The sequence below is a fragment of the Nerophis lumbriciformis genome, linkage group LG28, assembly GCF_033978685.3.
Source record: "Nerophis lumbriciformis linkage group LG28, RoL_Nlum_v2.1, whole genome shotgun sequence".
NCBI lineage: Eukaryota > Metazoa > Chordata > Actinopteri > Syngnathiformes > Syngnathidae > Nerophis > Nerophis lumbriciformis.
Genome location: NC_084575.2, coordinates 9,546,049 through 9,571,830, shown reverse-complemented (window position 1 = coordinate 9,571,830; position 25,782 = coordinate 9,546,049). Strand labels below are relative to the sequence as shown.

Sequence of the window (25,782 nt, the reverse complement as noted above, 5' to 3'; positions counted from 1 at the left end):
TGTTTATGTTTGTGTCACGTGTTTTCAGCATCTTGAGTTTAGTTTGTTTCTGTTGCCATGACGGCAGATTGTACGCACCTGCCTCTGGTTAGTGTTCGGGACGCGCACCTGTTGCCCGGGCACTAATCAGAGGGCTATTTAATCTTTGCTCTGGCCTCACTCTGTCTGGCTTCGTAGTTTGTTCCCATACAACTGTTAACGACTCCTTAGATTTCATGCTATGCTATTTTTTCCTGCTAGCTCCCACGCTAGTCCTTTTGTTTTTGCCTTTTGCTATTTGCACGTCTTTTGTTTGATCCCCGTACGATTTATATTTTCAATAAATCATTTTCCTACCTGCAAGCTGTGTCCGAAGCCGTCTGCATCCTTGGGAGAACCACATCCGCATCACTACGCGACCCAGTCGTTACACCTTTAACAGTTAATTTTACTCATTTTCATTAATTACTAGTTTCTATGTAACTGTTTTTATATTGTTTTACTTTCTTTTATATTCAAGAAATTGTTTTTAATTTATTCATCTTATTTTATGATTTTTTTTTTAAATGGTACCTTATCTTCACCATACCTGGTTGTCCAAATTATGCATAATAATGTGTTAATTCCATGACTGCATACTGTATATCGGTTGATATCGGTATCGGTAATTAATGAGTTGGACAATATCGGAATATCGGCAAAAAGCCATTATCGGACATCCCTAATTTTTATAAAACATATCTTATTACATGTAGAATTTGCTAGTGCTGTTGTAAATCCTACATTGTATCACATTTGTGGTGTTGAATGCTACATCATGTTTTTAACAAAATAAAGTGTCTGGTGCACAATAACTTAAAGTACCAGTAAAATAGAATAGGGTCTTCTGTATTGAAGCTATTATCACATATATCTGAATTCGGACACCAAAAAGACTCACAAAGTTTGTGAATAAATAGATATGATCAAAATAGTATCAATCTCACAGAGATTCCTGAGCCATTTTGAGAGTTAACGAGCATGCCAGTCACGTGATCTCTGACGTAGAATTAGGAGATGAAATGTGGACTCGTCAGACCACAGAACACTTTTCCACTTTGTATCAGTCCATCACAGATGAGCTCAGGCCCAGCGAAGCCGACGGCGTTTCTGAGTGTTGTTGATAAACGGTTTTCGCCTTGCATAGGAGAGTTTTAACTTGCACTTACAGATGTAGCGACCAACTGTAGTTATTGACAGTGGGTTTATGAAGTGTTCCTGAGCCCAAGTGGTGATATCCTTTACACACTGATGTCGCTTGTTGATGCAGTACAGCCTGAGGGATCGAAGGTCACAGGCTTAGCTGCTTACGTGCAGTGATTTCTCCAGATTCTCTGAACCCTTTGATGATATTACGGACCGTAGATGGTGAAATCCCTAAATTCCTTGCAATAGCTGGTTGAGAAAGGTTTTTCTTAAACTGTTCAACAATTTTCTCACGCATTTGTTGACAAAGTGGTGACCGTTACCCCATCCTTGTTTGTGAATGACTGAGCATTTAACGGGATCTACTTTTATACCCAATCATGGCACCCACCTGTTCCCAATTTGCCTGTTCACCTGTGGGATGTTCCAAATAAGTGTTTGATGAGCATTCCTCAACTTTATCAGTATTTATTGCCACCTTTCCCAACTTCTTTGTCACGTGTTGCTGGCATCAAATTCTAAAGTTAATGATTATTTGCAACAAAAAAAAATGTTTATCAGTTTGAACATCAAATATGTTGTCTTTGTAGCATATTCAACTGAATATGGGTTGCAAATGATTTGCAAATCATTGTATTCCGTTTATATTTACATCTAACACAATTTCCCAACTCACATGGAAACGGGGTTTGTATAATTGAATTGCTGCTAGATGCGACTTGTTTGATTAAAACAAATTCAATTCATGGGTTTTGGTGTCATTTAATATTTTTTTTGTTTCTTCACATAGAATATATATTTCTAACATATTTCCTATATGATACAATCTTCTTGAAGTATGCATGTTTTGTGTCTTGAGCACATAAGTGTAGCCCCACTCCCATGCACCTTCAGCGGTAAAAAGAAAAAGCAGAAAGGTGGTATCAATGTAGATGCACTGCCTGACTGCTAAAAAGCATATAAAAAGTCGTACATGTCTGCTGCTTTTTTGACAAATGAGCCAAACGCCACATGACACAAGGCTGAAGCTTAGAGGTGACAGAGCTTTCGCCGTTGCTGCTCCCAAGCTCTGGAACGACCTACCCCTGAGTGTTAGACAAGCCTCCTCTCTTCCTGTTTTTAAATCTCTCTTAAAAACATACTTTTATTCCATGGCTTTTAACACTGAGTGATATCCATCCTGCAATGGCGCCCCATAATACACCTGCTGTGATCCTGTTTTTATGTTTTTATGTTTTTATTAATTCTATTTTAATTATTTATTTTTTATCGTGTTCTGTTTGTGTTGTGTTGTGTTTGCTCGGTACTCGTTTTATCTTTTAACCTGTTCATTGTACAGCACTTTGGCTACCCCTGTGGTAAATTTTAAATGTGCTTTATAAATAAAGTTGATTTGATGTAGGAGGAGCATGATATTATGAATGTGAAATAAATGAGAGTGTCTCTGTGCTGATGCCCTGTATAGTACTTGTACACGCAAATTCCTAATTCAAATAAGGCGGTCTGCACCACTTTTCAATTGTACACGCAGTTTTAGTAGATCGCACGCAACACGCCCACTAATAATACACACGGTATTTTATAGATTTACACACTGTTTAGCAGAGGTGTGGACTCGAGTCACATGACTTGGACTCGAGTCAGACTCGAGTCATGAATTTGATGACTTTAGACTCGACTTGACAAAATGTGAAGAGACTTGCAACTCGACTTAGACTTTAACATCAATGACTTGTGACTTCACTTGGACTTGAGCCTTTTGACTTGACATGACTTGCCACTTTCCCCAAAATCCAAAGCTTAAAAAGTTATTTGGGAGCGCTCCGTATTTTTCATTTTCTTCGTCTGTCTATCAGCGTGTTGTTCCTGTCAGCTGGTGTGCTGTCAGTACAACAGCCAATCAAATTAGATCTACGTTGTTTTCATCACACAGCATTCATCCAATCAAATTGCAGTACAACCAATGAAGAATAGTTGTCCAACAACGTGCCAGTGATAAACAATTATGCCAAAGTTGGTTTCGTTCGGGTATAAAAACTACGACTTGGTCAACAAAAAACGAATTGCCGTATGCAAATCACGCAGTTCGAATATTACAGACGGAGACGCAACAACTTCCAACTTCGTTCGACATTTGAAGTTGCACAAAGAAGGGTAAGTTTTGAATGTAAGATAACGTTTATTGGCTAAGTAACGTGACTTTTATTGTCTGTGTAGTTAAATCAGTGAGGCTGCAAACTCACTGCTAACGTTATAACCATAGACATCTTATAAGTAGACGCAGCATGGAGCGCTACTGCCTACTGGCGCAGACGAGGCGCGGGGCCGCCATCTTGGAGTGGTGATCCGCTCCACTCAGTGCAATTCATTTGGCAGGAGCAATGAACTGTCAGCGCATTTCATTCATCTTACCTCACTGAATACCACTGATTTTCACGCGCTTTTTTGTCATACGTGTAGCTATGATAACAGACACATGTTTTGGCGTGTTTTATTATTCATAGTTTGCTTAACAGTAATAGAATATTCTTATACACTATAAGTGACCAGACGTCCGAGATCAAAACTGGGAATATAATCCCAGAGAAGGGGGAAAAAACGGTCAGCTATTTTTAAGTTGAAGAAACAATATGATTAGGTTATATATACATATGCGTGTATCCATCTATATATCTTAGGGACCTATTGACTGTATCTCTGTTGCTTCAGCAGTAGAGAGTTTATTCTGTCTTGACACTTTGTATTGATATTTTCTATTACATTCTTCCCTTAAATGATAATGGTTGCAGTGATTGTTTTATATGTATTATTTTATGTAAGTCGCTTTGGATAAAAGCGTCTGCCAAATACTTAAACATATATAAACACCTGAAAGTCTTCATATCAGCTAAAACCACCAATCTGTTTCACTGGGTTCAGAATAAAACCAAATTCTGTTTTACCCAACAATGTTAGTGTTTGAATATTGTTACTTGAAGACTTATTCCTGGTTACAATTATATTGTTAAGAAAGTATTGTCTTATACTTTGCCTAAAATAAGAATGCATCATAATCAGTGGCGGCTGGTGAATTTTGTTTTAGGTTGGGCTGAAAGTTTGTAAACCAAACCCCTGTAGGGGCGTCATCCTCCCCCAGAAGATTTCTTTGTGATTTTCACATACAAATATTGAAGATCTTTGATCCTTCTCAACTCTGTGGTAATATTATTTTCATAAAATACAACCAATAGTACGTTAATGTTAAATTTTACTTGTGAAAAGTAATCCCCCGATTCCTATTTTCAACAGTCCGCTCATTTGAGCAGGAAAACGCTGAACATCTTTGTTTTCTACCTTTCAACTGTCAGTTTAGGCTGCTCGCCGGCTCCTCATCAGCACTTCAAGATGGCGGCCAAATTGCTCACGTCACAGCAACCAGTGCTGCGTCTACTTATAAGATATCTATGGTTATAACGTCATTGCAAACACTGCAATATGTTGCGTCCACTGCAGTTTGCTACCTTATTCATACTTTTTGTCAAGTGATTTTTTTTAAGCAGGGTTGCATGAGGTACCTATACATAACGTAACGTTAGTCAATGTATCACACACAGTAACATTACGTTAGTCAATGTATCACACACAGTAACGTAACGTTAGACGGTGGTCAGCAGCACCGCGTATTTTAGCCACCTACAAAAAGACAAACATAGTCAAATAAAGGTCAGTTAAAATGTATACTATATTAAGAATATGTGTACATATTGCATAGGGCCCTGACATCTAAAAAGTACAACTCTGTTCATTGTTATGTTCATGTATTTGTTATGTTTTTCATGTGTACGCACACATAAACACACATACAGTATGAGATGAGATCAATGAGATAAGGTAAGAACAGGATAGAAACTGCTGTGGATACTAGTTACAATGCAATATGCCATGGAAATACAATGTTAACACTTTTGTGCAAATAAGTACAGTTGCACTTGTTTTTTTCAAATGTGTTTATTCTGTAAAGGAATGAGTTACATGTTTAAAATGACTGGTTAATAGTGCTATTTTGAAGTGCAATGTCAGCACTACCTTTTCCCCTGCAATTTCAAATGCACTTGTTTTAATAAATAAATACAGCGTTTTAAAAGCATACACAATCTGTGTAAATATATTAGTCTGTGGTTAAACGACTTGAAAGGACTCAAAACTCAAAATGCAGGACTTGGGACTTGACTTGAGACTTTCCAGTCTTGACTTTGGACTTGACTCGGACTTGCCCTGTCTTGACTCGGGACTTGACTCGAGACTTGAGGGCAAAGACTTGAGACTTACTTGTGACTTGCAAAGCAATGACTTGGTCCCACCTCTGCTGTTTAGCGCCAGGTATTTGGATCTTAGTAAATTAGACCCTAAGTGTTTGAGTCTGCAACGGGACATGACGTCACGTGCAACAAAGGGACCGAAATATTGAATTGTTTGATTTCCTGTGAATCAATACCCAGTAGTACCAATAGAAATTTGGTCAGTACCCATAAAAGTACATAATTCGATACGAATCGCTCGTCACGCGTTGCCACGCTGAGGAAAGACAACATCGCTTTTGTTCTTTTTAGTGAACGTTTTTCCTTTCATGATATCTTCCAAGCGTGAGACTCTTCTGATGGCAGTAATAGCATAGATAAGGGAAGTGAAGCATGCAGACATCAACATTGTTGCATGTTTGGCCCAAGCCGCTCAGACTCCAGGAGCATCATAAAAGATAAAAATTATCATTTAGAACATGTGAAAGAATCTGCTTTTCTGAAACAGACACTGATTATGAAGCAGCGTAGTGGTCTCATTGTTGACACTTCCTGTCTCTCTTTTGCTTGAAATGCCCCTTCCAATACAAGTACATTGCTACAACGGATCCAGCAGGTGTTGTAATTTGTAGTCTTTATTTATTTATTTACTTAACACGGGCCGTGAGTTAAAGGTGCCATATGTAGTAGAGATGCGCGGATAGGCAATTTAATTCATCCGCAACCGCGTCAGAAAGTCGTCAACCATCCGCCATCCACCCGATGTAACGTTTGATCAGAACTGCACCCGCCCGCCATCCGCCCGTTGTTATATATCTAATATTAATTTAAAAAAAAAAAAAAAGGGTGAAAACTACGCGAATTGCACCTTGTGCAGACAAGATTTTTCGATCGGACACGGAGGAATTAGCGATGTAAAAGACCACGTTGGGACAAAAAAACACAAGTCTAATGCCGTTGCTAGCGATACAAGTGGAAAACTTTCAACGTTTTTCGTCGCCCAAACAGATTCTTTGGATGTGATAAATGCCGAAGTTTTATTTACGGAGGCAATAATTGAGCATGGACTTCCAATCGCACTGGCTGATCACATGGGACAGTTAATAATGTAATGCAACCTTTAAAAATCATTACGCGGTGATCGCCATCCCAAAAATAAACTTTTCTTGCATGATAATGTCCAGAAAAATTCGCTTTATATTACTATAGAGTCCTTTTAACGAATGAGTTTGATGGTTTATCACAAACCTTAAATGAAATTCCATGGCCACCGTCCTGCTCTCTATATCAACCAGGGTGAGCCCCACCCCTTTCGTGAGCGCACTGCGAAAGCGGACGAGGCGGGGTGTCGGTGCGGTGGGCGCGGTAGTGACCCTGGACGTGCGTCGGGCCCTTCTCGCGGATCGCCTCAGCTACGGCTCCCGGTGGGGCCCTCTCGGGGAAAGGGGCCTCGGTCCCGGACCCCGGCGAGGCGTCCCTTCTCCGCTCCGTAAAAGTGTCCATCTCTTTTCTTTTTTTTTCTTCTGTTGTGGCATATGCAGCAGGTGCCTGCTCGTTTTTCGTATGTGGGTAACAACATTTAACTATGTATATATATTTCCGAATTGGTTTAACTGCCACCCACAAAAAAAAAAAAAAAATAAAAAAAAAATCTAATTAATCCGCCCGACCCGACCCGCGAGCGGATAAAATCTTATTGTTTTTAATTTCATCCGCCCGATCCGCGGATAATCCGCGGACTCCGCGGTTGTGTCCGCAAACCGCGCATCTCTAATATGTAGTAATGTGGACAGAAATGGTACTGCAATCACGGTCAAAATTCTGTAGTCCCCTCCCACTCTCCATGACTGAGGTTGCCAGATACGCAGCCGAATCCAAATCCTACTCCAAGGAACTTCAAATGGCAATCGACGAGTCCTACGCTGTAGGTTTCTCTTGTTTATGCTTCTTGCAAGATAGTTTACTAAGTATTTATGCCACATTTTACTGATGTCGATTAGCCAAATGTATTTGTAAAGTTACGCAGCAATATTTTAGTCGGGAGTCGGGACAGATTGTGGGCATTACCCTGCTAAAATGTCTCGTTTGACCGCACGGACCACCATCGAAATATATTATGTATAATAATATATAATATATTATACATCGCATAGACCTACTTTGATGACAAGCCAAGGCCAACATTAAAATTACCGCCACATTTCGTTCAGCATAACTTCATGTTGCATCCTACCTGACGCACTGCATTCTCTTCCATGTACGTACATGAAAAGAGCATCATACACAAATACAAATAGACGGAGTAGACTAAAATAAACTAGATTTTTGGGTGTAACAGTAGATGATAAAATTAACTGGAAATCTCATATAAAAATATGCAACATAAGGTTGCAAGAAATATTTCAATAATGAACAAAGCAAAATATGTTTTGGACCAAATATCACTCCATATTCTCTATTGCTCGCTAGTGTTACCATATCTGACTTATTGTGCAGAAATAACTACAAATGTGAACTTCATTCAGTAACCGTGTTACAAAAAAGATCAATTTGAATAATACATAATGTTGGATATAGAGAACATAAAAACACTTTATTTATTGAATCCAAAAAAATTGAAATTGAACGATTTGGTAAAATTGCAAACAGCTAAAATGATGTACAAGGCAAACTATAAACTGTACCCCAAGAATGTACAACAATTCTTCTCAACTAAAGAGGAGGAATATAACCTTAGAGGAAAAACTAACTTGAAACATTTGTATGCACATACAACATTTAAGACCTTTAGCATATCAGTATGTGGAATTAAACTATGGAATGGATTAAGCAAAGAAGTTAAACAATGTACTGATATGATCCAGTTTAAGAGGTAGTTCAAATTAATAGTGCTTACAAAGTCCAAGCTAGAAGAATTATGAGAAATACCTTCAACCTTTAAAAAGGGGAACCGGAGGGTGTGTTCTAACTATCGTGGGATCACACTCCTCAGCCTTCCCGGTAAGGTCTATTCAGGTGTACTGGAGAGGAGGCTACGCCGGATAGTCGAACCTCGGATTCAGGAGGAACAGTGTGGTTTTCGTCCTGGTCGTGGAACTGTGGACCAGCTCTATACTCTCGGCAGGGTCCTTGAGGGTGCATGGGAGTTTGCCCAACCAGTCTACATGTGCTTTGTGGACTTGGAGAAGGCATTCGACCGTGTCCCTCGGGAAGTCCTGTGGGGAGTGCTCAGAGAGTATGGGGTTTCGGACTGTCTGATTGTGGCGGTCCGCTCCCTGTATGATCAGTGTCAGAGCTTGGTTCGCATTGCCGGCAGTAAGTCGGACACGTTTCCGGTGAGGGTTGGACTCCGCCAAGGCTGCCCTTTGTCACCGATTCTGTTCATAACTTTTATGGACAGAATTTCTAGGCGCAGTCAAGGCGTTGAGGGGATCCGGTTTGGTGGCTGCAGGATTAGGTCTCTGCTTTTTGCAGATGATGTGGTCCTGATGGCTTCATCTGGCCAGGATCTTCAGCTCTCACTGGATCGGTTCGCAGCTGAGTGTGAAGCGACTGGGATGAGAATCAGCACCTCCAAGTCCGAGTCCATGGTTCTCGCCAGGAAAAGGGTGGAGTGCCATCTCCGGGTTGGGGAGGAGATCTTGCCCCAAGTGGAGGAGTTCAAGTACCTCGGAGTCTTGTTCACGAGTGAGGGAAGAGTGGATCGTGAGATCGACAGGCGGATCGGTGCGGTGTCTTCAGTAATGCGGACGCTGTATCGATCCGTTGTGGTGAAGAAGGAGCTGAGCCGGAAGGCAAAGCTCTCAATTTACCGGTCGATCTACGTTCCCATCCTCACCTATGGTCATGAGCTTTGGGTTATGACCGAAAGGACAAGATCACGGGTACAAGCGGCCGAAATGAGTTTCCTCCGCCGGGTGGCGGGGCTCTCCCTTAGAGATAGGGTGAGAAGCTCTGTCATCCGGGGGGAGCTCAAAGTAAAGCCGCTGCTCCTCCGCATCGAGAGGAGCCAGATGAGGTGGTTCGGGCATCTGGTCAGGATGCCACCCGAGCGCCTCCCTAAGGAGGTGTTTAGGGCATGTCCGACCGGTAGGAGGCCACGAGGAAGACCCAGGACACGTTGGGAAGACTATGTCTCCCGGCTGGCCTGGGAACGCCTCGGGATCCCCCGGGAGGAGCTGGACGAAGTGGCTGGGGAGAGGGAAGTCTGGGCTTCCCAGCTTAGGCTGCTGCCCCCGCGACCCGACCTCGGATAAGCGGAAGAAGATGGATGGATGGATGGACCTTCAACCTTATTGCAAACGGGATACTCTTCATCTCAGCATGTTTATCATGACTGACATAATTACATATTGCAAGAACTGCTGTATTAATCATTCACTGATTAATTGTGTTACAAAAAGAAGACTGTAAATGAACATATGTGTTTGTAAACACTCTGAAGTGGGAACGGGGTAGGATTAAATAAGCTTTGCTTCTTCCTACTCCCTTTCGGACATGATGTAAAGAGAAATGATATTAAAGTATGTGTGACGTATTATACTGTAAGCGTGTTCGCGTTCGAAATAAACTAAACTCAATCAATCAATGAATCAATCAGCATCTTTCAGTGCAGAGTGCGATTCTATGAGCCAACCCATATTACGCAAAAAAACACGTTACGCATAAATCATATAGCCTACTACCATGTCAATACACAAAGTAGAAAATCATTACATGTAATGCATTATATTGTGCCAAGCAAGTACCAGCTCATATGTGCCTGATGCACATACAGTACCAGAAACCACAATTAGCCGTGCTAATGTTGGAACCCCCTTTCCTCAAGGTATCTGCATATGAGAGAACGAAATAGGCACCGACACTACCCATATCCACATACAGTAGGTTTTATTTGTCGAAAATATATTTTGCCCTGTCAGTTGAAACAGTTTGCTAAGCATTCGTTGCACGACCATACTTGCTTTGTTAGACAAGATCATAGACTATATTGGACAATATAGTTTACATACAAAATGTCCATTTCCATTTATTACAAGTAATAGGAAAATGTAAATGCCTGACTTACCTATCAAGGAGGAAATTAGCAAGTTTAGCGTCAGATGAAAAAAATCTTCTCCGCCTTCAATCGTCTCCATCTTTCAAAGGTACCCCCGATACAAATCCTCGTATTGTTCCTGGCTTTGTCATGAATAGGTTGAGAATGTTAACGACGCCTTTTAGATTTACTAAGGTCTGACATGTTTAGTAACTTTACCAGTGGCAGTAGTTAGACAAAAAGGGCGGGGCGCAACTGGCAACCTGGATGTGACACACTCACAGACTTTTCATTGGTCAAACGGTGGAGGGCGGAACATCGAAATGAAAACAATAACAAGATTTTGGGGCTGTAAATCTAATTTTAAAATGAGCATATCGCGGCTGAACTACAGTTATCAGTTATAAAAGGTATTCGAAAAGAAAAAGCCTTTTGACATATCAGGGCCATTTAATGGTGACTTGACATGACATCATTACATATGGCACCTTTAAGATGTGTAAGTAAATTAATCAAAAAGCAGTTTTTGGAGACATTTTTCCTGGCGTTTGTCTGACTTTCTCTTTGTCAAGGGGCATGACGCCATCAGCCCCTACCGTCGTTTTCCTTTGGCGCTCACGCAGCATATTCTGCCTAGCAACAAGAGGTGTGATGTAAACAGAGTTTTGAACTATGGCGGCATCTGATGCCTTGCTACCTAGTTTTGGACATGAGCATTGATTTATGATAAAAGTGCTTGTAATGACCTCATCAATGACATCAGTCACTCAATAATACTTTTGGACCAGCCAGGACACCTGTTTTGACAGAAACAGTAAGTTATTGTTCAGTATTGTGTGCGGTTCTTATACAAATTACAGTTTATTTTAGGGTGTGATGTGAATGTTCTTTTATTTTTCTTCACTTCTTTAGTAGAGCCAATTGTTGCTGACCTTTGCTTTAACAAACAGTGAACTTTGTTGTTGTCAAAAAATATACATGTTAACAAGTTCAAATTGCAAAGGAAAGTAAAATGTAACATTTATACTAATGTGGTTTACCAACTTTTCTTAACTATTGGTACCTATGTTTGTGTATTTGGGATTTATTTGCGTAATCCCTGAAAATGTGAACTCAAACCATGGATATGTAACCAGAGATATTTATAAAACAATCTTGCCTTCCTTCATACTGCCTCCAAATGAGCCATTTGGAATTTGAGTAGCTAGTGTATGGCGTCACATTAGTGCCAAAAATCCGTGCGCATAAAAACTGTTATCGCGCGCTGATTATCCACTTCAAGCGCGCGCACGACACCCTTTTGCACGCGCGTGGTGCCTTTTTGCGCGCGCGCCGTCTCGGTCAGTGCGCTGTCATGTTTTGTTTTGGCACTTTGGGGGCGGGTATGCTTAGACGGCCCCTTCTTTCTGATTGGTCAGGCGAAAAATGCTCAGAGCCAATCAGAAGTATAGCAGGGCGGGTCATCGTCAATATGTATCAAGATTTACGGAAGAAGAAGTGGATAAGAAAAATGTCACGCGCTGATGAAGGTTATTTCATACCACATAAACACAATACAGGGTAATACAAAATGTGACCCAAATAAATAATAAGACAACAAACACCATAATCACATCTTTCAGCCAGAACTGGTCCACCAGCAATAACATCCAACCATAACATTATTTTATATTTTCACTTCTTCTTGAACATTTGTTTTCTAATTTATGGAATTTCTTTTGATTCAGCTATACAATTAATGAAATAATCTTTGAATTTTGTTTTTAAAATGTTAAAAATAGCCTTTTAATAATGTATTCTGAAACAGTTTAAAATAATCAGAGAACTGACTAACACTGACCCTACACAACTATGTTGCACAATTAAGTCATTTTTTTTTAAATCGAAAGAGGTAATTTCAACAGGTACAGCATCCTATGTCATATCTACATGTAATAAGATTTGTAACAAGGCAAACCGTTTGTAAATTGGTCGAAAATCGAGCAAGTTATAGTAATTTAATTAGTACATGTAACATTGACATCAATGTAATGATTGAGGCTAGATGTCCGAGGTAAGATGGCTACAACGTTGCTACGCTGGAGAATGATTGGTCATATGAAAAATGCTCAGAGCCAATCAGAAAGGAGGGGCCGTCTAAGCATACCCGCCCCCAAAGTGCCAAAAAGAAACAGACAGCGCGAGGAGAGATGCCAGGAGTACACAGAGAGCGCACAGACCGAGACGGCTCGCGCGCAGAAAGGCACCGCGCGCGCGCAAAAAGGCACCGCGCGCGCGCAAAAAGGCACCGCGCGCGCGCAAAAAGGCACCACGCGCGCACACGAAGTGGAGAATCAGCGCGCGATAACAGTTTTTATGCGCTTGGATTTTTGGCACTAATGTGACGCCATACTAGTGATGGATTTTTCGCTAGTTATGTCAGCTGATATCTCCATATATGGTAAAGGTTTACCCATGGAGCTTAGTGCGAGTCCGCCATTGTAGTCTGATGCTGTAGTCAGTAAATGTCTTCTTTTTCTCTATTCTCTTGTTGTGGGGCAGACTGGCTCGTATATACACTGTTTCCATTTCTAATACCAAGCAGCGTATAGTTTGAACATATATCCGTGTGGGGCAGACTGGCTCGTACATACACTAGTTCCTTTTCTAATACAAAGCAGCGTATAGTTCGAACTTATATCCGTCAGTAGACTAGAAGTGCTAAAAACTACAACATGGCTGACGGGGAGAAGACGCTGTCAAACCGGAGGCGCATAAATAAGACCGACCTGAAAAGATGGTCAGAAAGTGGCTTTAAGATGGTCTGTAAAACATATCTATGCAAAAGTTTTACCAAAGATCCACCATTCCATGTTATGTAGACCACAAGGAAGTGTTTTATATGTCGAAAATTATCATTATATGACCCCTTTAAGCATATTTTTAAATCTGACCATTTAGTTTCTAAACTTGACAGTTTTAATGGAACAAAAAAGTTCATCTCACCGTAAAAGAGAGGAATGAGGAGAAGAGCGTGCCTTCATCATATCTGGATATCTTGGCCAGGACGCTCTCCAGAATGGCAACAAACTAGGAATTATGGAAGACAAGGAGTATAATCGAGCAATTTCCTGTCTTGATCAATTCTTGAGGCAATGTGTGACCTCTCACCTTTGCAACAAGGAGCTGGATCATGTCCTTCACGCTTTCCTCAATCAGCTCGTCAATTTGCGAGTGGAACTGCTTCTGCAAAGTCGGAGATGGCGTGGATAGAAATATCAAAGTAACAGGACCTATTATGGAAAAGTGACTTTTTAAGGAGTTCCTAACAGTAATATATAATTAACAATATAACTAGTAATAAATGATGCTCGCTTTTCATGACATCAGGAAGGACATACCAGCTCTAAATAGCGAGATGAGCCCAACCCCGTTATAAACCCACTACTTCACGGAGGACAGCTTTGTAAAAGTGTTAAGAAGGCTTCACTACACATCATGAAATACTGCTTTAAGCTCTGCCAACTACCTGTCGGTCAGTTACAGACATGGGAGCTGTGTCTTTGATCATTGTGTGAATGCTCCAAATGCTCTTTTCTACACCAAAATTCATCTATTTATTATTATTCCTCTACTTCTTCTTCTCCAGATTTTGGCACGCTCAACCTTCCACATTTTTAATTCGATTCAAACCGCTCCAACTTCAAACTGTTCAGCCTATTCGGGAATCGCGGGCTTTACCTGGACAAATTCCAAACATTCCCAGATTTCCAGGTTTTCCGGGACATTTTTCCCATTCAAAATGAATTGGCCATTTTTCAAACTTCCACCATTTCCACATTTTTCAACCTATTCAAACCATTCCCTTTTCAACACATTCCACCATTGTGGAAATTTAAACTTTCCTTTTTCCAAATTCAAAAAAATTCCAGGATTTTCCAGAATTCCTGGTTTTCCAAAGCCCTATTTCTACCCTTTGTTCTGGAGACTACTCCACCATTTGTCAACACATTTTAACCGTTCCACCGTCAAAACATTCCTCTTAATTAGGACAAAAAAACGAAGTTGTTTTGTGAACTGGAAAAATTCCCGGTTTTCCCGACATTCAAGGAATTTCGTAATACCGTTTCTCAATTCAACATGTTACAACCTCAACATTTCTCGACCGATTTGAAACATTTCAACACCAACCATTTCATCTTATGGCGGTGGTGTCAGAGAGGAGAAGTCTAGCAAAACTCCTAGCCATTATGGACAACACCTCCCACCCACTACACTCGGACCTTGCGGGGAGAATGAGCACGTTCAGTGGAAGGCTCAGACTCCCAAAATGCAACACGGAACGACACAGGAGGTCCTTCATACCGACAGCCATGAGACTGTATAATGCATATGTTCCTCGACTGCACTTAAATGTAGAGTATATGTAGAATATATTGATGTTATTTATATATTATATATTATATTATATGTAATTCTTATTGTCTATTGTGAGTGAACTGTGGTGCTGAATTTCCCCCAGGGATCAATAAAGTACTTTCTATTCTATCTTATTCAAACCATTCAAGTTTTTTACCGTTTTCAAAAAAAATCCCACTTTACCCCAAATTCCCAATTGTTTAGGAAATTCCCATTGGAATCAATGGGACATTCTTCAAAGTTCCACAATCGCCACATTTTTCAACCGATTCCGCCTTCAAAATATTCAGCCTGTTCACAAATTGTGTGCTCTACTTCAACAATTACTAATTTTGAAATTCAACTTCAGCATTGGAGCATTCACACGTAATTCCTACAGGAATTGCTTCTTCTAGTTTAGTTTGACTTCAGTAAATATGCTAACCCAGCATGATGTGGCTCAGAGAGCTAGTCTAGAGTCAGGGTGTCCCAATCCAATATCGATATTAGACATAAGTCCTTTTGCGCAAGACAATTGTTATGTGGACTAAATTAAACAAACAGGCCAAATGTCAAACTGGAAAAGGAGAAAATAAAGACAAAGTAACATTAAACACGAAGCGCTTAATTCTGAAACTCAATGGGCTATATTTTGTTTACATGTTGTACTCCCTGTCCCGCTCTACCCTGATCAAGGCAATGTTGCAGCACCTTTGCTCTGGCACTTGGTAAAACTAGAAGCCTTGCATATTTGCATCACAGAGCTCTGGAGTATCGTAGATGACATGGTTAGACAACAACACAGCACAGTTGGTGGAAGTGGAAAGCAGCACTAACAGCCATACAGGAGGAAGCTGCAATAAACACGCACCCGGTAGAATTCAGGGTGACCCCATCCATCCATTCATTTTCTACCGCGGTCGCGGGGGGGGGCTGGAGCCTATCTCAGCTGAATTCGGACATGTATGTTAATCCATTCTAAAGCTGATTTCAAACTTGCAGTAATGGTTGTTGATAGTCTTGCTGTTAGGTGTGATTCCTATGCATGACTTCTGTTGTCATTTGACGCCCAAGATAGTGGTGACAAAATAATAATTAAAACTCCTAAATGTAGTGCAATTTACCGTTGGTTGCTGGAAACTACCATGCGAGCTGCATATTAATCATGTTGGTTTTATTTTGTGTACTGGTGCACAAAATGAACCGTGCATGAACATCACCTTGTTCAAAGAACAAAACCAACACAGTACACACCTTACACACATTACCATGAATTGATTAACGTGGACCTCGACTTAAACAAGTTGAAAAACGTATTCGAGTGTTACCATTTAGTGGTCAATTGTACGGAATATGTACTGTACTGTGTAAACTGTACTGTTTCATATAAAGTATTCTTTTCCTTTGCAATCTACTAATAAAAGTTTCAATCGATCAATCAAACAACCTGCGAATCAGATGGAAAATTAGAGGGAACATTGTTTGGGGGTATCCATAATACATCGACAGGGAGACGTTTTTATTTACACGATAAGTCGGTTGTGTCTTTACCTCCGTGGCGGAGGCTCCGCCGAACCCCTGAGGCCGACTCACCGAACCCCTAGGGTTCGATCGAACCCAGGTTAAGAACCACTGGTCTATTTATTAAGCAGAGGTAACACAAACCCGTGAAAGACACACACACAGACACACACACGGCTGTCATATACTGTATATTAGGGCTGGGCGATATATCGAGTTTGTAAGATGTATCAATATATTCTTAAACAAGAGATGAATTAAGAAAATATTGTAATATCAATATATTTTATGTACAGTATATAATTTATTTCACACCTTCTCAAATGAGAAGGGGTGTCCAAACTTTTGGCCAGTCCTGTATTTGTGGAGTCTATATTGTTTTGGCAGAGGGGTTAGTGCATCTGCCTCACAATACGAAGGTCCTGAGTAGTCTTGGGTTCAATCCCGGGCTCGGGATCTTTCTGTGTGGAGTTTGCATGTTCTCCCCGTGACTGCGTGGGTTCCCTCCGGGTACTCCGGCTTCCTCCCACCTCCAAAGACATGCACCTGGGGATAGGTTGATTGGCAACACTAAATTGGCCCTAGTGTGTGAATGTGAGTGTGAATGTTGTCTGTCTATCTGTGTTGGCCCTGCCATGAGGTAGCGACTTGTCCAGGATGTACCCCGCCTTCCGCCCGATTGTAGCTGAGATAGGCTCCAGCGCCCCCCGCGACCCCAAAAGGGAATAAGCGGTAGAAAATGGATGGAATGGAATGGAATGGGTTTTATTTTTGCCACTGATCCCTACTTTTACTGGAATTGAGAAAAAACTATAATCATTTATTGAAGTGTAATCATTTCTCTGAGGCCATTTTTTAGTTTGCACAGTTGGACCAGTGTTATTGTGAAGGCCGGAAATGCTGGTGCGTAAAAAAAGAGCTCTTGACGGCGGTTGCGTAGGAACAAGTCTCCTCTAGACGAGGCTGTTGACAACATAAAGTGCCTCTCGACTTTCTGCTTCGCTTGCACTACGTGTTACAAGACCCTCGTTACAATACTTTACTATTTGGAGGGCTTTAATATTGACTTATCTGCCATGAAAAGTGTCACTCTCAATGACAGATAGCAATGCTCCTGCTGACTGCTGCTGTTGTACTACACCTAATTTGCCAACACTTAGAAAAAGCTTGACAGTTGACACCTTTGGTAGTTTTGATTAAACTGTTTAATGATCTACTGCTAACGATGGATTCTGATGCGTCATCTATGTTGCTGCTTCTTGATCTTAGCGCTGCTTTCGATACCGTCGATCATAATATTTTATTAGAGCGTATCAAAACACGTATTGGTATGTCAGACTTAGCTTTGTCGTGGTTTAACTCTTATCTTACTGACAGGATGCAATGCGTCTCCCATAATAATGTGACCTCGGACTATGTTAAGGTAACGTGCGGAGTTCCTCAGGGTTCGGTTCTTGGCCCTGCACTCTTCAGTATTTACATGCTGCCGCTAGGCGACATCATACGCAAATACGGTGTTAGCTTTCATTGCTATGCTGATGACACCCAACTCTACATGCCCCTAAAGCTGACCAACACGCCGGATTGTAGTCAGCTGGAGGCGTGTCTTAATGAAATTAAACAATGGATGTCCGCTAACTTCTTGCAACTCAACGCCAAGAAAACGGAAATGCTGATTATCGGTCCTGCTAAACACCGACATTTATTTAATAATACCACCTTAACATTAGACAACCAAACAATTACACAAGGCGAATCAGTAAAGAATCTGGGTATTATCTTCCACCCAACTCTCTCGTTTGAATCACACATTAAGAGTGTTACTAAAACGGCCTTCTTTCATCTCCGTAATATCGCTAAAATTCGTTCTATTTTATCCACTAGCGACGCTGAGATCATTATTCATGCATTCGTTACGTCTCGTCTCGACTACTGTAACGTATTATTTTCGGGTCTCCCTATGTCTAGCATTAAAAAATTACAGTTGGTACAAAATGCGGCTGCTAGACTTTTGACAAGAACAAGAAAGTTTGATCATATTACGCCTATACTGGCTCACCTGCACTGGCTTTCTGTGCACTTAAGATGTGACTTTAAGGTTTTACTACTTACGTATAAAATACTACACGGTCTAGCTCCGTCCTATCTTGTCGATTGCATTGTACCATATGTCCCGGCAAGAAATCTGCGTTCAAAGAACTCCGGCTTATTAGTGATTCCCAGAGCCCAAAAAAAGTCTGCGGGCTATAGAGCGTTTTCTATTCGGGCTCCAGTACTATGGAATGCCCTCCCGGTAACAATTAGAGATGCTACCTGAGTAGAAGCATTTAAGTCCCATCTTAAAACTCATTTGTATACTCTAGCCTTTAAATAGCCCCCCTGTTAGACCAGTTGATCTGCCGTTTCTTTTCTTTTCTCCTCTGCTCCCCTTTTCCTTGAGGGGGGGGGGGGGGGGGCACAGGTCCGGTGGCCATGGATGAAGTGCTGGCTGTCCAGAGTCGGGACCCGGGGTGGACCGCTCGCCTGTGCATCGGCTGGGAACATCTCTACGCTGCTGACCCGTCTCCGCTCGGGATGGTGTCCTGCTGGCCCCACTATGGACTGGACTCTTACTATTATGTTGGATCCACTATGGACTGGACTCTCACAATATTATGTCAGACCCACTCGACATCCATTGCTTTCGGTCTCCCCTAGAGGGGGGGGGGGTTACCCACATATGCGGTCCTCTCCAAGGTTTCTCATAGTCATTCACATTGACGTCCCACTGGGGTGAGTTTTTCCTTGCCCGTATGTGGGCTTTGTACCGAGGATGTCGTTGTGGCTTGTGCAGCCCTTTGAGACACTTGTGATTTAGGGCTATATAAATAAAGATTGATTGATTGATTGATTTTTTTTCTCTTCTGCGCTTTATTTGTATATGAAACCCTCAAAACCGCGCTTTAGAACGTCTCCAGCAATTAAATCTGCACATGCGCAGGACCATGGAATAGTTCATAGTGGGAGAAGGGAGAGGGAGCTGCTGAAACTATAATGATTGATTGATCAATTTGGTGTTTTTTCAAGGCCACAAATTAAGATAAAAATAAATAAATATGTGTTTTTAATATGATGCATCTTTATAGATCAAATTTATGAGACATTTGGGGGCCCCAGGTAACTGCCTGTGTTTGCCTCTTGGTAAGGTTGCTTCTGACTACAGACTTTTTCAAAATAACTACTCACCTGATATAAAGACTTTAAATATAGTATTGAGGTGTTATTGTTATTTATTTAAAAGTAACCTTCCCTAATACGTGTGCAGAGAGTGTTTCATTATACATTCATTTGTATTTACCTATTTTCTTATTTTATACCAGCAGATGGCGTCCTAAGCAGCTGCCTGTGTCACCGGTCGGCTAAATACATCTCTTGCAAAGCATTCCCTGCTCCTATGTTTGTATTTACAGTATGATGGAGAAATATATGAATGATGTCATCAGTGACTAGCCAACCTCAAAAAACTGGAGTTGTGCAACCCTTGAGGGCAAAGTTGAATAGCCAGTTGGAGGTTGGACTTTTCTTCTATTTTAGTCAAGACGTTTACAAAAGGTAATCATGGTAGGCCATAGGCTACTGGAGATAGCAGCTACACAACAGCTAAGCACTCACTAGCACGCAAGCTAAACATACGTAATAATAATCTAATAATATTACAGTCTAAAAAGCACATTTTTCAATATAAGCAAGTACTAAATAATTAGATGCATATTACACATACAAAGTCTGCGAGGCAGAAGCGTATTAGAAAATATCCAGTAACAAATGTGTCTGCATCATTCAACTTACTGCATCATGAACCTAACTTCATTATTGTGACCACTTGGTGTCACCGAAAACAAATACTATTCAACTTCAACCGAAACACAGCCTAAATCCATTCTAGACGGTTAATAATAAATAGTGTAGTGTTTTTAATATTTACCAATTGTTCTTTGTTTTGACTTAATTCACCTGATCAAACCTTTTCTAAAATTCTACACTACAAAATAACAAAAGTATGTATGCTTCCTACTGATATCACATTTGATCAATATCGGTATTGGCCAATACTCAATATCGATACTGTATCAGAAGTGAAAATGATGGTAATGTTTGTGTCCTCCTGTACTACACCTTAATATTACGTAGTTGTATGTAATATATGAACTCTATCACGTTGTTGTGTGTAGTATATGACATCTATTACATTGCTGTATGTATGACATATATTATGTTGTTGTATGTGATACATGACATATTTTCCATTGTTATATGTGATATATGATATCTATTACATTGTTGTATCTGATGTATGAAATATATTATGTTGTTGTATGTGATATGACATATTTTATGTTGTATGATATATATGAACTCTATCACGTTTTTGTATGATATATGAAATCTATTACTTTGTTGTATAAATGACATCTATTACATTGTTGTACGTGATATATGACATCCATTACGTTGTTGTATGCATGACATCTATTACATTGTTGTACGTGATGTATGACACTAATACATTGTTGTATTAATTATATATGACATATATATATTATGTTGCTGTATGTGATATATTACAAATGTTACATTGTTGTATGTGATATATGACGTACATTATGTTGTTGTATTTGACATATGACAACCATTACGTTGTTGTATGTGATGTATGACAACCATTACGTTGTTGTATGTGATATATGAGATCTATTATGTTGCTGTATGTGATACATGACATATTTTACGTTGTTGTATGTGATACATGACATCCATTACATTGTCTTATGTATGACATCTATTTTGTTGTTGTATGTGATATATGCCATCCATCACGTTGTTGTATGTGATATATAACATCTGTTATGTTGCTGTATGTGATATATGACATATTTTACGTTGTTGTATGTGATACATGACATCTATTACATTGTCTTATGTATGACATCTATTATGTTGTTGTATGTGATATATGCCATCTATCACGTTGTTGTATGTGATTTACGACATATTTTACGTTGTTGTATGTGATATACGACATCTATTATGTTGCTGTATGTGGTACATGACATCTTTTACGTTGTTGTATGTGATACATGACATCTATTACATTGTCTTATGTATGACTAATATCATGTTGTTGTATGTAATATACTGTATGAAATCTGCTATGTTGTTCTATGTGATGTATAACATCTTTTGCATTGTTGTGTGTGACATATGATATCTATTATGTTGTTATATGTGATATATGAAATCTATTACCTTGTTGTTTGTGGTATATGACAACTGTTATGTTGTTGTATGTAATTTATCACATCTATTAAGTTGTTGTATGTGATATATAAAATCTATTACCTTGTTGTTTGTGATGTATGACAACTATTATGTTGTTGTATGTAATTTATCACATCTATTAAGTTGTTGTATGTAATATATAACATGGAGCCCAGAGGCTGCACATAATTGATGAAATGTGCATGGCTGTGTGTATTCAGACTTTGGCGATTTCTGAATTGTATCACAAACTGGATAACATCTCGGAGAAGCATTTTGCTTTGCAAGGCAAAATTATGATTAACATGAGAGCCAGAACGGAGATATAAAGCAGACAAACTTATTGGAATGCGTCTGCCCGCCCTAACCAAAACAATACATTTCTACAATTTGGCTCCCTCTGCACCTGCCTTTGCAAGGTCATGCTGTAAACAAACCTGGTGAGACCATTTCAGCGAAAGACGCTCTGAAATCCCTTTCCCCTCTTTCTTCAAAGACATACAGGTAAAAGCCAGTAAATTAGAATATTTTGAAAAACTTGATTTATTTCAGTAATTGCATTCAAAAGGTGTAACTTGTACATTATATTTATTCATTGCACACAGACTGATGCATTCAAATGTTTATTTCATTTAATTTTGATGATTTGAAGTGGCAACAAATGAAAATCCAAAATTCCGTGTGTCACAAAATTAGAATATTACTTAAGGCTAATACAAAAAAGGGATTTTTAGAAATGTTGGCCAACTGAAAAGTATGAAAATGAAAAATATGAGCATGTACAATACTCAATACTTGGTTGGAGCTCCTTTTGCCTCAATTACTGCGTTAATGCGGCGTGGCATGGAGTCGATGAGTTTCTGGCACTGCTCAGGTGTTATGAGAGCCCAGGTTGCTCTGATAGTGGCCTTCAACTCTTCTGCGTTTTTGGGTCTGGCATTCTGCATCTTCCTTTTCACAATACCCCACAGATTTTCTATGGGGCTAAGGTCAGGGGAGTTGGCGGGCCAATTTAGAACAGAAATACCATGGTCCGTAAACCAGGCACGGGTAGATTTTGCGCTGTGTGCAGGCGCCAAGTCCTGTTGGAACTTGAAATCTCCATCTCCATATAGCAGGTCAGCAGCAGGAAGCATGAAGTGCTCTAAAACTTGCTGGTAGACGGCTGCGTTGACCCTGGATCTCAGGAAACAGAGTGGACCGACACCAGCAGATGACATGGCACCCCAAACCATCACTGATGGTGGAAACTTTACACTAGACTTCAGGCAACGTGGATCCTGTGCCTCTCCTGTCTTCCTCCAGACTCTGGGACCTCGATTTCCAAAGGAAATGCAAAATTTGCATGGTTGGGTGATGGTTTGGGGTGCCATGTCATCTGCTGGTGTCGGTCCACTCTGTTTCCTGAGATCCAGGGTCAACGCAGCCGTCTACCAGCAAGTTTTAGAGCACTTCATGCTTCCTGCTGCTGACCTGCTCTATGGAGATGGAGATTTCAAGTTCCAACAGGACTTGGCGCCTGCACACAGCGCAAAATCTACCCGTGCCTGGTTTACGGACCATGGTATTTCTGTTCTAAATTGGCCCGCCAACTCCCCTGACCTTAGCCCCATAGAAAATCTGTGGGGTATTGTGAAAAGGAAGATGCAGAATGCCAGACCCAAAAACGCAGAAGAGTTGAAGGCCACTATCAGAGCAACCTGGGCTCTCATAACACCTGAGCAGTGCCAGAAACTCATCGACTCCATGCCACGCCGCATTAACGCAGTAATTGAGGCAAAAGGAGCTCCAACCAAGTATTGAGTATTGTACATGCTCATATTTTTCATTTTCATACTTTTCAGTTGGCCAACATTTCTAAAAATCCCTTTTTTGTATTAGCCTTAAGTAATATTCTAATTTTGTGACACACGGAATTTTGGATTTTCATTTGTTGCCACTTCAAATCATCAAAATTAAATGAAATAAACATTTGAATGCATCAGTCTGTGTGCAATGAATAAATATAATGTACAAGTTACACCTTTTGAATGCAATTACTGAAATAAATCAAGTTTTTCAAAATATTCTAATTTACTGGCTTTTACCTGTATGTTACATTTTTGACTCAGTTGGGCGAGACCTTGAACGCCTGCCGTGTTATCGCGATGTCACTTTGCAGAATGGGGCTAAACGCTGTGGCGACTTCCAGGCTTATGGACTCGCACGTACCCCTGGACTACTACAATACAGATACAGATACACATACACCCCCTTCACCCAAAAGTGTGACGGAGAACAGAGCAGCGCCCCTGGTGGCTGCAGCTTGGGACCGGAAAACTATTACGTTGGACAAGCACACAGTTACAGTGAAAATATAAAAAGTTAATGAAGTGCTTTTCCAAGACACACACTCAGTCGTAGACAACCACAGCTCATTAGCAATAAAGCTACACACACAAAACAAACGTGTTCCAGGTAGAGTATATTAAACACTTTTAAATTGTCTACATTCCTGCATCAGACTAGCACACTTCCAATACACTACTGCAGTGTTTTTCAACCTTTTTTGAGCCAAGGCACACAAAATGCAGAGGCACACCACCAGCAGAAATCATTAAAAAACGAAACTCAGTTGACAGTAAAAAGTCGTTGTCGCAAGTGTTGTATATGAATTCAAACCATAACCAAGCATGCATCACTATAGCTCTTGTCTCAAAGTAGGTGTACTGTCACCACCTGTCACATCACGTCCTGACCTATTTGGAGTTTATTGCTGTTTTCCTGTGTGTAGTGTTTTAGTTCTTATCTTGCGCTCCTATTTTGGTGGCTTTTTCTCTTTTTTTGGTCTTCCTTTGAGCGATATGTCCCGCATCTACTTTGTTTTAGCAGTCAAGAATATTTCAGTTGTTTTTATCCTTCTTTGTGGGGACATTGTTGCTTGTCATGTACATTGTGGACGCCGTCTTTGCTCCACAGTAAGTCTTTGCTGTTGTCCAGCATTCTGTTTTTGTTTACTTTGTAGCCAGTTCAGTTTTAGATTCGTTCTGCATAGCCTTCCCTAAGCTTCAATGCCTTTTCTTAGGGGCACTCACCTTTTGTTTATTTTTGGTTTAAGAATTAGATACCTATTTACCTGCACACTGCCTTCCGCTGTTTCCGACATCTACAAAGCAATTAGCTACTGGCTGCCACCTACTGATATGGAAGAGTATTACACGGTTACTCTGCCGAGCTCTAGACAGCACCGACACTCAACAACAACACATCATTTGCAGACTATAATTACTGGTTTGCAAAAATATTTTTAACCCAAATAGGTGAAATTAGATCATCTCCCACGACACACCAGACTGTGCCGTGGAACAATGGTTGAAAAACACTGCACTACTGCATGGAAAGATACTATAATCAATAATATTTGTTTTGTTTTTTTACCTCCTGGCCCATCTCCATCGCACACAGTTTGGCAGACTGGTCCTTGGCGTCCACCATCACGTTGAACATGGTGCATAAGGTTGGAGAAATGCGGAAATCTGTGGACTTGCTGCTCTTTGTCAGTTTGGACTCGAACGCCATCCTTGTGCTAGATGAACACAAAGAGTGAGCACGCTCTCCTTCTGGCTGTCCGACAGTCAACACAGTCAACCACCTACCGCTTGACGCAGTTCTCAATCATGTTGCTAGACATGAGCTGGATGCGGCTCTCCAGGTGTTTGGCGAATTCGTCCTCGGGCCAGTGGAGGTCCCTGATGAAGGTCTGGAGGGCGTCCAGCTTCCAGAACAGGTCCTCGGATGTCCCAGAGCCGTTGCTGCCATTGAAGCAAACACAGATACAGGTCAAAGGACATACCAGAGGGAGGAAGTGTTGGGGTTTTGGGGATGCTGTTCCTCTCCACCAATTTTGGAACCGCCCACGTCCAAATCAGTGCATGGGTGGAGAGGAGCGGGTTTTCTACTGTAACAAATCAATCAATAATCATGCCGCCTGCTATGATTATTGATCGGGGATGAGAGGTGGCCACATGCAGCTACAGCATTTTGTCACAAAGGGAATGGCGACATGAGAGAGGACATCTAAGACGATGGTCTGGTTAGCCTCTTAAATGTCCGATCGCATGTCCTCTC

The 25,782-nt window shown here is 40.7% G+C and overlaps 1 protein-coding gene across 10 annotated transcripts in view; it reads right to left on the bottom strand.

Moving 5' to 3' along the window:
* Positions 1 to 25,782, bottom strand: part of cadpsb (Ca2+-dependent activator protein for secretion b) — a 286,320-nt gene that overhangs the window by 22,096 nt on the left and 238,442 nt on the right. For all 10 annotated transcript variants that reach the window (XM_061923570.1, XM_061923568.1, XM_061923571.1 and 7 more), the window contains 4 exons: positions 25,311 to 25,466; positions 25,093 to 25,240; positions 13,630 to 13,704; positions 13,465 to 13,548 (listed from right to left, as the gene is read on the bottom strand). In XM_061923570.1, the coding sequence (XP_061779554.1) occupies positions 13,465 to 13,548; positions 13,630 to 13,704; positions 25,093 to 25,240; positions 25,311 to 25,466 (463 nt within the window). The remainder of the gene's footprint in view (positions 1 to 13,464; positions 13,549 to 13,629; positions 13,705 to 25,092; positions 25,241 to 25,310; positions 25,467 to 25,782) is intronic.